This window comes from Antechinus flavipes, chromosome 1 (genome assembly GCF_016432865.1).
Source record: "Antechinus flavipes isolate AdamAnt ecotype Samford, QLD, Australia chromosome 1, AdamAnt_v2, whole genome shotgun sequence".
In the NCBI taxonomy this organism is placed as follows: Eukaryota; Metazoa; Chordata; class Mammalia; order Dasyuromorphia; family Dasyuridae; genus Antechinus; species Antechinus flavipes.
In genome coordinates this window covers 723,919,768-723,934,373 of record NC_067398.1, presented here as the reverse complement: position 1 = coordinate 723,934,373, position 14,606 = coordinate 723,919,768, and the positions used below count along the sequence as shown (strand labels likewise).

Below are 14,606 nucleotides of genomic sequence, written 5' to 3'. Positions count from 1 at the left end.
GGTCGGCTTGCTGCCTCTCTCTAATATGTTTGCCTCCTTCTCTCTGCTCCTGGAACATCCTCCTGCCTTCACACCCACATTATTGCAATAGCCTCCTGGTGGGTGCCTCTGCCTTAAACCTCTCCTGTTCTGCCCTCCCTCCTGCCTTGGAAGGGACTGTTCTGAAGTGCAGCCAGACTGTGGCTCTCCCATCCTCGATAATCTCCAGTGGTTTTCTCCCATCTCCAGGATAAACTATCAAACCATTTGCTTGACATTCAAAGCACTCGGTGTAAAGCAGGAGCTCAATACAGCAGCCATTGACTCTATAGCACCTGAAGAAACAGCAGCCGTGACAGCCATTGGAGGAGCGCTTGGAACACGGATGTTAAGAGGGTTGAAGAGCTTGTCAGAAGGTATTACAAGGGTCTCTTTTAAAGCCCCGAGACAGGACGTGGTGGCTTTGCCAGTACCCAGATGGAGCGCGCCTTCCTGGCTCACAGGGTGAGGTGAAAAAGAGAACTAGCACACGGCAACATTTAGCAACAGGGGAATATGGATCTCCTCACAGTTGCAGGGCAGGAAAAATGCTTGTGGTAACTCACAGAACAGAATGGAGCCCAGGACTTTAATGAAGACATTTCTTCTAAGATCAGTCAACCTTGGAAGAAATGAAACTTCCACATCCCTAGAAGAATCTCTGAAAAGAGCTGTATAAAATTCCTGAAGCTTGGGATTTTGGCCCCTTCATCCTGGAAAGAGGGCATTACTCTAATAAACAGATAAAGTCAAACAACAGCCTGGGGAAACTGGTAAACAGAAAATGGTTCTGATCATAGAAAATTACTGTGATGAACAGGAAGATGAAAAATGCACACTAAGAAGAAAATAACCCAGTCAAAATTCCTTTATCCAAAATCTGCAATCTAAGTAAGAATTGGTCTAAAGCCACAGAAGAGTTCAAAATGTAATCTCAAAATTTTCAAAAGGGAGATAGAGAAAAAATGATGAAGAGAAATGAGCGAGATGTAAAAGGAAGCAGAAAAAGACATAGAGGAGAAAAATGCCTTAAAAATTAGAATTGGATAAATTGAGCAGTAAATATAGAGGCCCATTAAGGAGAATATTTCCTTAAAAATTAGAACTAAGAAGGCAGAAAGTAATGACACTTTGGGAAAAAAAAGAAATAGCCAAAAGGAAAAAGAATGGACAATAATATGCAATTTCACAATGGAAAGTGCTGCCCTGAAAACAGATAAAACAGAGAGCATTTAACATTATGAGACTACACGAGTTCTACAATCAAAAAGAAAATGGATTTTATCTTTCAAGAAAGTATCAAGTAAATTTCTCCTGCATCCTGGAATATGAAAGAAGCCACAGATCACCTACTGGAAAAGATTTCCAGAGGAAGTCACCAGGGATATTTTAGCCCAATTCTATGCCCCCAAGGTGAAGGAGAAAATAGTGCAAGCATGCAGAAAGAAACAAATGTATACATTGGAGCCACAGTCAGGATGACAAAAAACTCCTCACCTTCTTAATTGAAGAACCAGAGTGCTTAGAATAGCCTAATTTGGAGAAAAAGAGATTTGGCTTACAAATAAAGATCACCTACCATGAAAACTTGAGTTCAGTCCTTCAGGAAAAAAATGGGTTCCTAATGAAATAAAGGGCCTTCAAATATCAATAATAAAAAATATCGAGAGCTGAATAAGAAATATGAAACCCAACATCATTTAGACCTTTAAGACTCTAGGAAGGAAATTTATTTTAAACTTTATATGCAATTTGACAAACATTGGAAATCAACAATAAAATCATTGAGAAATATACAATCAGAATCATTTTAGAAATTGAAAAGTCTTCAATGTCTCCCATGTCCCACTTCTTGCTAAAATACATATTCAAAAATCATCACTAAAAAGGCACCACACTTTCTATATTACCTGCCATGGATGAGGAAATACAGATTCTTCATTTCCCAAGGATCTTTTCTCAGACCTTTTCATCACTATTTCATGGAGAGCCCACGCCACAGCATATAAAGCATTGTAGATGTTGTAACTCAAGTCAGATGTTGTGATGTCCATGGGATAAAAAGGTAAATATTTCTTCGACTCATTTACAAAATATAAATCTTGCTTTGGTATATCTGGTTGATCTGAGCATTTCAAAGGTGATGGCCTATGTACTATATGAAGAGCAGTCCTCAGGAATAAAGGAGGTAAAACCTCGCTCATAAAACTCTCAAACCCAGGGACTGGAAAAGTCAAGTGTGAAAAGAAGAGAGTAGTAGGGAAAATGAAACCATAATCGTACAGAGCTCTTATTGTAATGTCTGAATGAGATGTGAGAATCCACACCTTATTAGTTCGGAATAAAAAAGCTGGTGGGATATCCACTAACATAAGTGAATCTGTGTCGGGATGGATGACAATGACTTTGACTTTTGAAGTAAGGATCCTGGACTTTAAGGCCTCAGAAGTCTTCTCCTTTTTTTTGTTACTGAGAGGCATCTTCTCTGTGAAGGACGTACAAACTGTATTCTTTTTCATTTCCTCTCTCATTGCCCTGAGGAATTCCTCACCTTTCATATCATCAAAGACAATCAGACCTATCCAGTTCCACTGAAAATAGACCAATAAGCGGACAATTCCTTGGTGAAGAGAAGAGGATTTGCGGGCCATCTGATAGAGGGAAGGAAACTGGACTTTGTCAGCAAGACTGCGATCAAATGGACCATAAGTAATCTGGATGAGGAAAAAAAATAGGGATCAACAGGTGCATGCTGCTGCTGAGGGAGCTAAAGTAAAATATACTTATTCAAACTGGCATATTTATTGTTAGAAGAAAGTTTTAGATTTTATTGTAAAGTTTATCATAGATGATAATTCTCTCTGAAAGTTTCTCCATTTATCTCTTGAAGTGTATTGTTTCACTCCAAGAGACATCAGAAAATCCACCCCGAAATTTATTAATCATTATCACAATCTTTGGGGAGAACATTTATCTCATTGACAAAAAACAGGATATTCATGGACTTTATTAAAGGGCTGAAAAAATTCAAATTATCTATGAGAAATATTGTTTCAGATCGGAGGGCCAGATATATACCCACATATCACAGTAGGAAAGAATCTACCCCTTGGGCAAAGGAGACTTATTCAACTTAGCCTGCCATGTTCTCTCTGATCAGGATCAAGGAAAAATAATCCCAGATGGAACAGGTTACCTCTTCTCTAGACCAGACTTCCTGCTATTATATTATCTTGCAACAAAGATGCTAGATGTACCCTTTCTCATGATTCCCTCAATTAGAGAGTTCAGTCATGTTTCCACAAAGACATCTAGACTTAATTCCTATGGTCTTTGAGCTTGTAAGTTTTTGTTTTTACTATTTTCCAAGTATATGGTCAGGACTATTTATAATTTCAATGTTAGTGACACGATAAAGTTCCCAATTCATTTTTCTCCAAAGGCCTTAAATATTGAATCTGAAATGTTGAATATGAAAGAAATTATAGTTAAATAATGTTAAATTATAGTTAACTAATGTTGGCTTCAATCAGCAGAGGTTTAAAATAAGAAATGTGGATATAAATGGAGAGAGGCTTCCAGTCCTTCACCTTTTTATATGCATACTTCCATATTCCAAACTGACCTCCATTTCCTTTCAATGTCACAATCTAAATTTTCATTGTTTCTCTTCCATGAAAATATCCCTAATTTTCTTCTTGCTTCTGAACACACAAAGCAGTCACTCCTCCAACGGATCAGTGACAAAGTTCACTAAGCAGCCGGCTGAAACTGCAGTGCTCAGAGAGCTCTCTTTGCAGTTTTGAAAAGATGAGGTGCTTTCTGAAACTTCATTCCTTGCACTGTATGTTTCTGCTTTCCTTCTGTGCCCATTAATTGTTAGTTTCCTCTTGGAGAACAATGTCAGAAAAGTTCTCAAACTCTTGTACATTCGTAAATGTACTTATGGACTTCTTAGGGCAACTGTGTGGACAGGCTTCCCAGTGCTCCCCCAAACAAGCACCTCATACATCAGTGTTCGTGCTCAGTTTCCTTTTATAAATAATTCTCATCTAAATAAGTTCTGGACTAAGTGATTATGAAAAATGAAGCTCCTAGAATGAGATGTAAAAGCCTGAAAGATCATTCAATTTAAAGTCAAGAATGGTAAGATCTAATCCGTTTTCTTCCACCAATGAATAGTGTCGTGTTGAGTAAACACTTCAACTTCTCCAATCATTATTGAACTTATTTGTATAATGGGAAAGTACAACCAGTTTTGCTTTCAGATCCTTTCCTGGGTTGAAAGCTAAATGGCTTCTCGGCTTGCAATAGGTTTAATGTTCTAGGAGTTGTTCATTTTCCCTGAGGATGAAGACAGTGGCTTTGTTCAGTCACTAGAGTTAAACTGACCTTAAAAAAACCTAGATTAATTAGTATGCCAGTTAATCATTAGCTGCATGATAACAATTTAACTTTTCTCAGTCACAGGAGCCTCTGCTATATATGGGATTTACAAGAATATCTGTATTATGAGTTTCTTGTAAAGATTAAAAGAAATGCATATGGAAAGCCTTTAAAACTTTTTTTTAATGGTATACATACATATACATACATACATTTTATTTGACTGCTGCTGCTCCGACTACATCTGCCACCAACACTACAGCTGTGGATACTATGCTGTATGGAACAGAGAATGTATTAGGTTCCTTTTCATTCACCTGCGGTACATGGTAGAGGTCAAGCAGGGTCCCCATCTCAATAGAGAGAGCTGACGAGGCTCCTCCAATGACAGCCACAACCTTTCCTCGCTCTCTGCAGTCGTAATTAGGGATGAGCTGATTTGTTCCAGACAGCCACCACAGGTATGTCTCCAAGGACCTTTCTTCACCGGAATAGCAGTTGTATATACGGCATCCCAGGGAAATGTTGGGCAACAGATTGGGATTCCTGTTAATCTCACGTAGAGTGAAGTTAGGCATGAAGAGTTGCTGGTAATTCTTGTCAAGAGGTCTAGTGAATTAATGGTAAAGGTTAGAAAACATTAAAACAACCTTCACATAGAATTCATTTCAGAAGAAGGACCTTCCCATCACTTAGTCAAAACTAAGCACTGCAATAGCTGTTTAGCTCCTTCCATTTGAATTCACACTAGCCTCTATCCATACATATTGTTCCACTATTCTTTTCTTTTTATAATTTCTAAAAGTGTGAGGACTATTGGCTTTCTGTCCTCAGGTAACTCTGCTTACTTGGGCCATTCACTCATTCCTCAAGAAGACATGGATAGCTGTTGACTCTAGAAGCCTGAGAGTATAATGGAAGGAAGAAATAAGATGCTGTGACATTATACTCACTCATATTCAATTTGCATCAATATAGAGGCCTTGCCTTCTGCATGGGGTACAGTTCTCAAGGTAAAAACCAAATAATTCACAAAACTTAAAAGGGCATTTCATTTAGGACAGGATTGTGATATAATATTTCAAAATGGTTGGTGAAACTTCTCCCTTTAGGTCAAACTTCCCACTTTTCCTAGATAATGAACTACAAATAGAACAAAAAGAAGCATACTAAAGCATTAAAAATAACCAATAATTCATATCATTTAATGGCCTTGTTTCTTAGACAAAAATATACACAATTGTTATAAAATATTTATAATTTATGAATATTGATTCATAGAGGATTTCTATTTGTAACTACAAAGAAAAGTATAAATAAAAGAGAATCCAGAGGGATTAAATAATAACACAAGGCTACAACAAGGTTCGGAAAAGAATTTTTACCTGCCAAAGAACCATTCAATGAAACTTTTACAAGCAGAGGACAGAGTAAATAGCTGATCGGTTTCTCCCCTGATGTGACAGAGGAAAATGATCCAGAAATTGGTGGAGGAGCCTGAATTTTTTTTGCTTCAGCGCAGACTTACAAAGTGTTATACATGAGTGTTGCATTGCTATATACTGAGATCCTGCCATGTAAAGGAGGGATTTGCAAAGAGAGTTGATCGTGACAAACCATAAAACTAAGACCTTTGCAGCAGCAGGAAGGTCAGGATGCCTTGTCAAAGTCCCAGAAAGTAACACACAGGCACCTGTCCCGGGTTCATGCAGTTAAGGAAGAGTTAGCCTGAGAAATTAAAAGCAGCCCCTCTCACACCCTCTGGAGAAAACAGACTCTCCAGACATCACTGAGAGGGAACAGGCATTTCCTAAAGCCATTTGCTAGTCTGAGAACTTGCTAGTGCTCCATCCTGCACCATTCTGTCAAATAAAGTCAAGTTTCCCAGCCCTCAGTTCCAGGCTCCATCAGTCCCAACGCACTCAGTGCCTTTGAGATTCCCTAAGCCGGGACACGCTGACGTTCATGACAACAATCCTTCGTCCAAAACGAAGAGAAAATAATGATAAATTCACTCACCCACAGGAAGGAGTAAACATAAGGTCATAATTCCCATTCATAAATGAGGTGGGAGGAATAGAATTGTCCCCAACCCTAAATTTCCTGAAGAAGGGGTCCCACGGCTTCCTAACAAGGGCTGCTCTCTTGTTGTCACACAGGCAAAGCTGGGGAGGAGACACAGCTTCCCTTCCTGGGAACGGCCAGATTTCCCCTTGCTCAGGATCTGCACACTCAGCAATGATTCTGACCTAGGGTGGAAAGGCAGCAGGGGCCCAAGCACTTCTGCTGCCTCGGGCCATTAACCCTTCACTATTTACATGAGGTCAGGATGGCCGGGAAGGGAGGGAGACAAGAGACGGAGCCTGGTAGGGAGGGAGAAGCCTGAGCACGGCCTGTTTGATGGGGAATGGGAAGGGAAAGGAGGGGAAAGAGGTTTTCTTTCTTCAACTCTGACGTTAAAGAGACAGAATGAAAGCTGCCAAGAAGATACAGACAGTAAGAGACAGGGAGAGGGGGGAGCGCCCCGACTCAGACTGAGCAATGAGGACTTTTCCTGCATCCTTGCAGTCGAAATGAGCACAGGCACATAGAGAGACACTTACATAAGAGCCCTACAAGCCTTTTTAGGAGAACTCCGAAACCGCGCTGCTCCTGTTACAGGGCTCACTTCAGGTGAGGAGTAGGGTATAAACAAGCCAATCTCCACATCTCCAGGGACGTAATAAAGGATTTGGTCGTCTTCATAGCAAACCTGCCCAGAGCCTGGAAGCTGCAGCAACAGACACACAGCAAAGGAAGGAACGAGGTGAGAAATCCTTCTCACAACACAGGGCCACATCCCCCTGAACAGTAACCAGAGCTTTAACTCTGAGGAAGTGGAGCGACTGCTCATGCTACAGCCGAGTCAGCTGCTTGAGTCAGGGACTGAGGAGGGACTTTTCCCCACCAGCCACGACCCGTCTCTCTACAGAAGCCCGGGCTCTGATCTCAGGTCACACTGGAGGAAACAGAGGGACATTAGTCAGGTCCATGTGCAAGACAAGGACAATGGTGCGAGATGAGTGACCGTTATGTACTTTCTCTGTCTCCCGGTACATTTATTTTTAGATAATGATGGGCTCCATTCCTCTTATTCCATTTTCCACAGAGAAGTCTCAGTCTCAGAAGAATTCCGGGGACCAGACTGCCTGCGGCATCTCCAGCTGAGTCCCTGCGTCCAGGGGAAACCATAAGTGCGAAATTATATTTTGACCTCTCTTTCCCTTGTTCCAAGTCAGGCTCCATCCCAGAGGTGCCTTTTGTAGGAAAATAGTTTTGTGACCTGAATTCAATCAATCACCTGTTATGAAGAAACCTCCTGAAATATTCTATTGTAGGTCACAAGATTTATTAAATCCTTCAGAGAGGACAATTTCCCTAAATGAATGTAAAATTGTAGCCATACTGCTCATCCAGTTCCCTGCACCAGGGTCCATGTGAGCCAGGTCTCCTGCTAAGGGCCCAGTATAATCCATTTTGAAAAATCATTATAGAAAGTCCAGTGATCATAGTTTTCCTCTGTTGATGGTTCTCACTCTTTATGGAGGATTATCACATCCATCAGTTAGTGATGAAAGGAAGCTCAGAGGTTCCTCAGTCCAGGATTTTCATGACAGATTTCCACTCTCCAACAAGTAGAACAGAGACACCTGCAGGCCCATCTTCCCCACCTGAGAAGGTAGAAATCACCGGATCTACATATACACTTTGCCCTTTGGGGGATGGGAGCAATGACTTCTGAAGTCCCAGAGACATTTGGAGGAAATCTTTCCTGAAATCTCTACTTTACAGATGAGAAATGACTCCCAGAAGATTAGAATGACTTGTCTGCCTTTACACAATATGGAGCAGAACACGCCTGAGATTTTACCCAAAAGCTAATTCCCTTCCTACTCTCAACCACTGCCCTAAGAGAAGTTCCCAGGGGGAGTTCATGCAGTCAGATACCCTTTGGACAAGAGCTTATGGCTGCTCAAAAAATTATCAAACTGTGCATACCCTCTGATGCAGCAGTGTTCCCACTGGGCTTATATCCCAAAAGGATCTTAAAGGAGAGAAAGGGACCCACATTGTTTGTGGCAGCCCTGTTTGTGGTGGCTAGAAACTGGAAACTGATTGGACACCATCAATTCAGCCCAGAATGGCTGAACAAATTGTGGTATATGAATGTTATGGAATATTATTGTTTGGTAAGAAATGACCAAAAGGAGGATTTCAGAAAGGCCTGGAGAGACTTACATGAAGTGATGCTGAGGGAAATGAGCAGGACCAGGAGATCATTATATACTTCAACAACAGTACTATAGGATGATCAATTGTGATGGATGTGGCCATCTTCAACAATGAGATGCACCAAATCAGCTCCAATGGACCAGTAATGAACTGAACTTGCTACACCCAGGAAAGAACTCTGGGAGATGAATATAAACAATTACATAGAATTCCGAATCCCTCTATTTTTGTCCACCTGCATTTTTTATTTCCTTCACAGGCTAATAGTACACTATTTCAAACTCTGATTCTTTTTGTACAGCAAAATAACTGTTTGGACATGTGTACATATATTGTATTGAATTTATACTTTAACATATTTAACATGTATTGGTCAACCTGCCATCTGGGGGAGGACGTGGGAAGAAGGATGGGAAAAATTGGAACAAAAGGTTTGGCAATTGTCAATGCTGTAAAATTGCATGCATATAACTTATAAATAAAAAGCTATAATAAGAAAAAAGAAAGAAACAAGCAGGAGTATGATTTCAGAAAGGCCTGGAGAGAGTTACATGAACTAATGGTAAGTGAAATGAGCAGAACCAGGAGAACAGTATGCATGGCAACAAGACTATACAAAAATCGATTCTGATGGAAGTGGCTTTCTTCAACAATGAAAGGATTCAGAACAGTTCCATTTGCTCAGTGATGAAGAGAGCCATCTACACCCAGAGAGAGGATTGTGGGAACAGAGAGTGGAATACAACATGGCATTCTTACTCTAATTTGTTTGAATTTTATTTTCTTCCTCAGTTTTTTTTCCTTCCTTCTTGATATGATTTTTCTTCTGCAGCAAGTGAAGTACAGTATATTTTTGTACAGAAGTATAAATATGTAAACATATATTGGATTTAACATGTATTTCAACATGTGCAACATGTATTAGAATACTGGCAAGCTAGAAGAGGGGGCGGGGGAAGGTGGGGAAAATTTGGAACAAAAAGTTTTGCAAGGGTCAATGTTGAAAATTAACCATGTATATTTTTTGTAAATAAATAAATAAATGAAAATAAAAAAAAAAGAAAGAAAAGAGGAGCTATAAAGATTTTTATACATATAATTCAATTTCCATTTTTTCTCCTTAATCCCTTTCAGCTTTCACACTTCAAAATTTCACACTGGTTCAAAATTCCCAGGATATTTTTTCTTTGATAATTTCAACCGCTTTAGTCTCCAGCTCCCAGATGGTCCAGAATGAAGAGAATTCTCATCCCAAAAGCCTCTTGTGTCAAAGAAATCATGTCCTACTGACAGGTGGCACCTGACTCCAAATTACTCTTGACCCACAACATTTTTGCCAAGAGTGAAAACTTCCTTTTTACCCAGGATTTTGGATCATTGTCTTAGCAAAAGATACTGAATGATATGGCCAGGAAGTGGATTTGCCTAGGCAGGCACATGCTGCCACTGCTGCCTTCTTACAGCTACATCTTCTCAATGGAGAAAGAAAAGAGATGGCCTCCCCAGCCACCCAACTCCACCCTTCCTGGAAAAGAACAGTGGAAGAGTATTCATGCTGAGTGAGGGGAGCTGAAAGAGAGAACTCTGGAGGAGACTCACTGTCATAGATGTGGAGGAGATACTCCCAGAGAAGAGTCCTCCCCCTAGCACAGGAACCATTTCTTTCTTTCTTTCTTTTTTTTTAATAACTTTTTATTGATAGAACCCATGCCAGGGTAATTTTTTACAGCATTATCCCTTGCGCTCAATTCTGTTCTGATTTTTCCCCCTCCCTCTCTCCACCCCCTCCCCCAGATGGCAAGCAGTCCTTTACATGTTGAGTAGATTACAGTATATCCCAAATACACTCTATGTGTGCAGAACTGAACAGTTCTCTTGTTGCACAGGAAGAATTGGATTCAGAAGGTATAAATAACCCAGGAAGAAAAACAAAAATGCAAGCAGTTTATATTAATTTCCCAGTGTTCTTTCTTTGGGTGTAGCTGCTTCTGCCCATCCTTGATCAATTGAAACAGAATTAGCTCTCTTTATCGAAGACATCCACTTCCATCAGAATACATGCTCAAACAAGTATCGTTGTTGAAGTATATAATGATCTCCTGGTTCTCTCATTTCACTTAGCATCAGTTCATGTAAGTCTTGCCAGTCCTCTCTGTAGTCATCCTGCTGATCATTTCTTACGGAACAATAATATTCCACAATGTTCATATACCACAATTTACTCAACCATTCTCCAATTGATGGGCATCCATTCATTTTCCAGCTTCTAGCCACTACAAACAGGGCTGCCACAAACATTTTGGCACATACAGATCCTTTTCCCTTCTTTAATATCTCTTTGGGGTATAAGCCCAGTAGAAACACTGAAGAATCAAAGGGTATGCACAGTTTGATTACTTTTTGAGCATAGTTCCAAATTGCTCTCCAGAATGGCTGGATGTGTTCACAATTCCACCAACAATGTATCAGTGTCCCTCTTTTCCCACATCCCCTCCAACATTCCGCATTATCTTTCCCTGTCACTCTAGCCAATCTGACAGGTGTGTAGTGGTATCTCAGAGTTGTCTTAATTTGCATTTCTCTGATCAATAATGATTTGGAGCATATTTTCATATGTCTATAAATAGTTGCAATTTCTTCATCGGAGAATTGTCTGTTCATATCCTTTGACCATTTATCAATTGGAGAATGGTTTGATTTCTTATAAATTAGAGTCAATTCTCTATATATTTTGGAAATGAGGCCTTTATCAGAACCTTTGACTGTAAAAATGTTTTCCCAGTTTATTGTTTCCCTTCTAATCTTGTCTGCATTTGTTTTGTTTGTACAAAAAGTTTTCAATTTGATATAATCAAAATTTTCTATTTTGTGGTCAATAGTGATCCCTAGTTCTTCTTTGGTCATAAATTCCTCCCTCTTCCACAGGTCTGAGAGGTAAACTATCCTATGCTCTTCCAATTTATTTATAATCTCATTCTTTATGCCTAGGTCATGAAGGCCATTTTGTCCTTATTTTAGTGTACGGTGTTAAGTGTGGATCAATGCCTAGTTTCTGCCATACTAATTTCCAATTTTCCCAGCAATTTTTGTCAAATAATGCATTCTTTTCCCAAAAACTGGGGTCTTTGGGTTTGTCAAATACTATATTATTAAGATTATTGGCTGTTTTGTCCTTTGAACCTAACCTATTCCATTGATCAACTAGTCTATTTCTTAGCCAATACCAGATGGTTTTAATAACTGCTGATTTAAAATATAATTTTAGATCTGGTACAACTAGGCCACCTTCATTTGATTTTTTTTTTCAATAATTCCCTTGAAATTCTTGACCTTTTGTTTTTCCATATGCACTTTGTTGTTATTTTTTCTAGTTCATCAAAGTAGTTTTTTGGGAGTCTGACTGGTATAGCACTAAATAAATAGATTAATTTAGGTAGTATTGTCATATTTATTATATTTGTTCACCCAATCCAAGAGCATTTAATATTTTTCCAGTTGGTTAGATCAGACTTAATTTGTGTGGAAAGTGTTTTGTAGTTTTGCTCATAAAGTTTCTGATTTTCCCTTGGCAGATAGATTCCTAAATATTATATACAATCAGTAGTTACTTTAAGTGGAATTTCTTTTTGTAACTCTAACTGTTGGGCTTTGTTAGTGATATATAAGAATGCTGATGACTTATGTGGGTTTATTTTGTATCCTGCAACTTTGCTGAAGGTGTGGATTGTTTCTAATAACTTTTTAGTAGAATCTCTGGGGTTCTCTAAGTATACCATCATATCATCAGCAAAGAGTGATAATTTGGTTTCCTCATTGCCTATTTTTATTCCTTTAATCTCTTTCTCAACTCTTATTGCCAAAGCTAGCATTTCTAATATAATATTAAATAGTAATGGTGATAGTGGGCAACCTTGTTTCACTCCTGATCTTATTGGGAATGGTTGTAGTTTGTCCCCGTTACATATGATGCTTACTGCTGGTTTTAAATAGATGCTACTGATTATTTTAAGGAAAAGTCCATTTATTCCTATACTCTCAAGAGTTTTTAATAGGAATGGATGTTGGATGTTATCAAATGCTTTTTCTGCATCTATTGAGAGAATCATATGGTTTTTTGTTAATTTGATTATTAATATGGCCAATTATACTGATAGTTTTCCTAATATTGAACCAGCCCTGCATTCCTGGTATAAATCCTACTTGATCATGGTATATTATCCTGGGGATGATTTTCTGTAGTCTTTTTGCTAATAGCTTACTTAAGATTTTAGCATCAATATTCATTAGGGAGATTGGTGTATAAATTTCTTTCTCTGTTTTCAACCTACCTGGTTTAGATATCAGTACCATGCCAGTGTCAGAAAAGGAATTTGGTAGGACTCCTTCATTCCATATTTTTTTCAAATAGTTTATATAGCAGTGGGGCTAATTGTTCTTTAAATGTTTGGTAGAATTCACTTGTAAATCCATCTGGTCCTGGGGATTTTTTCTTAGGGAGATGATTAATAGCTTTTTCTCATTCTTTTTCTGAAATGGGACTACTGAAGCAATTTACTTCCTTCTCTGTTAATCTTAATCTGTTAACTCTGTTAAGAGTAAGATTCACACAATGTTCCTCCCCCTCTCTAAATTCCCTCATATATGATAGGTTTCCTTTGCCTCATTGTCACATGTAGTTTCCCTCTTTTTATCTCCACTCTTCCCTTTTTCTGTCACTATTCCCCTTCCATTTCTACTTCCCTTTTTTATGTTATATCAGTAAAATCAAATGATACATATGGTTTTTATGTATATCCACAACAGAAATACAGTTCTCAAGAGTTCCTTTTACCTTTTTCTACTTCTCTTGATTCCTGTTGTTGGAGATCAAATTTTTTGTGTAAGTCTGGTTTTTTCCTTAGAAACAGATGGAATTCCTCTATTTCATTAAATGATCATCTTCTTCCATGGAAAAAATACTCAGCTTGGCTGGGTAGTTTATTCTTGGCTGCATTCCAAGCTCTTTTGCCTTTTGGAATATCTGATTCCAGGCCCTTTGATCCTTTAATGTTGAGGCAGCCAGATCTTGTGTGACCCTTATTGTGGCATCTTTGAACTGTTTTTTCCTGTCTGCTTGTAAAATTTTTTCTTTAGTCTGAAAATTCTGAAGTTTGGCCATAATATTCCTCGGAGTCTTTATTTTAGGGTCTTTTTCAGAAGGTGTTCGATGAATTCTTTCAATGCCTATTTTCCCTTCCAGTTCTATTACTTCTTGTAATGGGCTGAGGCTTGAGTTGATGCACTGAGGTCCCAAGCACATGAGGCTAAATAGTAATTGGACCATACTCTATTAATATATAAGCTTGGAGAAAGAAAACCCCCCACTTCCCTTTGGTGCTTTTCATCTCCCTTCCTGAGATGTCAGGGAGGGCTTGATTATCTCCTTTTTAGTGCTTTCACCTCCCTTCCTGAGAAGTCAGGGGGGTCGTGATCACCTCCTTTTCGGTGCTTTCACCTCCTTTCCTGAGAAATCAGGGAGGATGTGATCACCTCCCCTTGGGGGCTCTGACCTCCCTGAGGAGTCAGGGATGGCATGATCACCTGTGTTCTAAAACAAAAGAAAGCGGGAGATGTAATGGGCTGAGGCTTGAGTTGATGCACTGAGGTCCCAAGCACATGAGGCTAAATAGTAATTGGATCATACTCTATTAATATATAAGCTTGGAGAAAGAATGGCCCCCACCCACTCTTTGTGCAAGTCCTGATGTGTTGTATAGGAAATGACGATTTTGGTGGGTGGAGGCAGGGGAGTGGAAAAGGAAGGGGAGGAGAGACTTTTGGGATTGCCATTGCCATGGTTGGCTCGGCTCGTGTCTTTCTCTCTTAGCTGGCTTCCTGTCGCAACTGCCTATATTTGCTATCTCAATCTTTCTTGCCTATATTTGCTATTG

At 39.2% G+C, this 14,606-nt stretch overlaps 1 protein-coding gene across 1 annotated transcript; it reads right to left on the bottom strand.

The window, feature by feature from the left end:
* Positions 1–1,730: 1,730 nt before the first annotated feature.
* On the bottom strand, positions 1,731–5,141 carry LOC127560525 (vomeronasal type-2 receptor 26-like). Its single transcript, XM_051995586.1, has 2 exons — positions 4,722–5,141; positions 1,731–2,732 (listed from the first exon to the last, which is right to left on the bottom strand). The coding sequence occupies exons 1-2, from the start codon at positions 4,980–4,982 to the stop codon at positions 1,920–1,922; spliced, it is 1,074 nt and encodes a 357-aa protein (XP_051851546.1). The 5' UTR covers positions 4,983–5,141; the 3' UTR covers positions 1,731–1,919.
* Between the last annotated feature and the right edge of the window lie 9,465 nt (positions 5,142–14,606).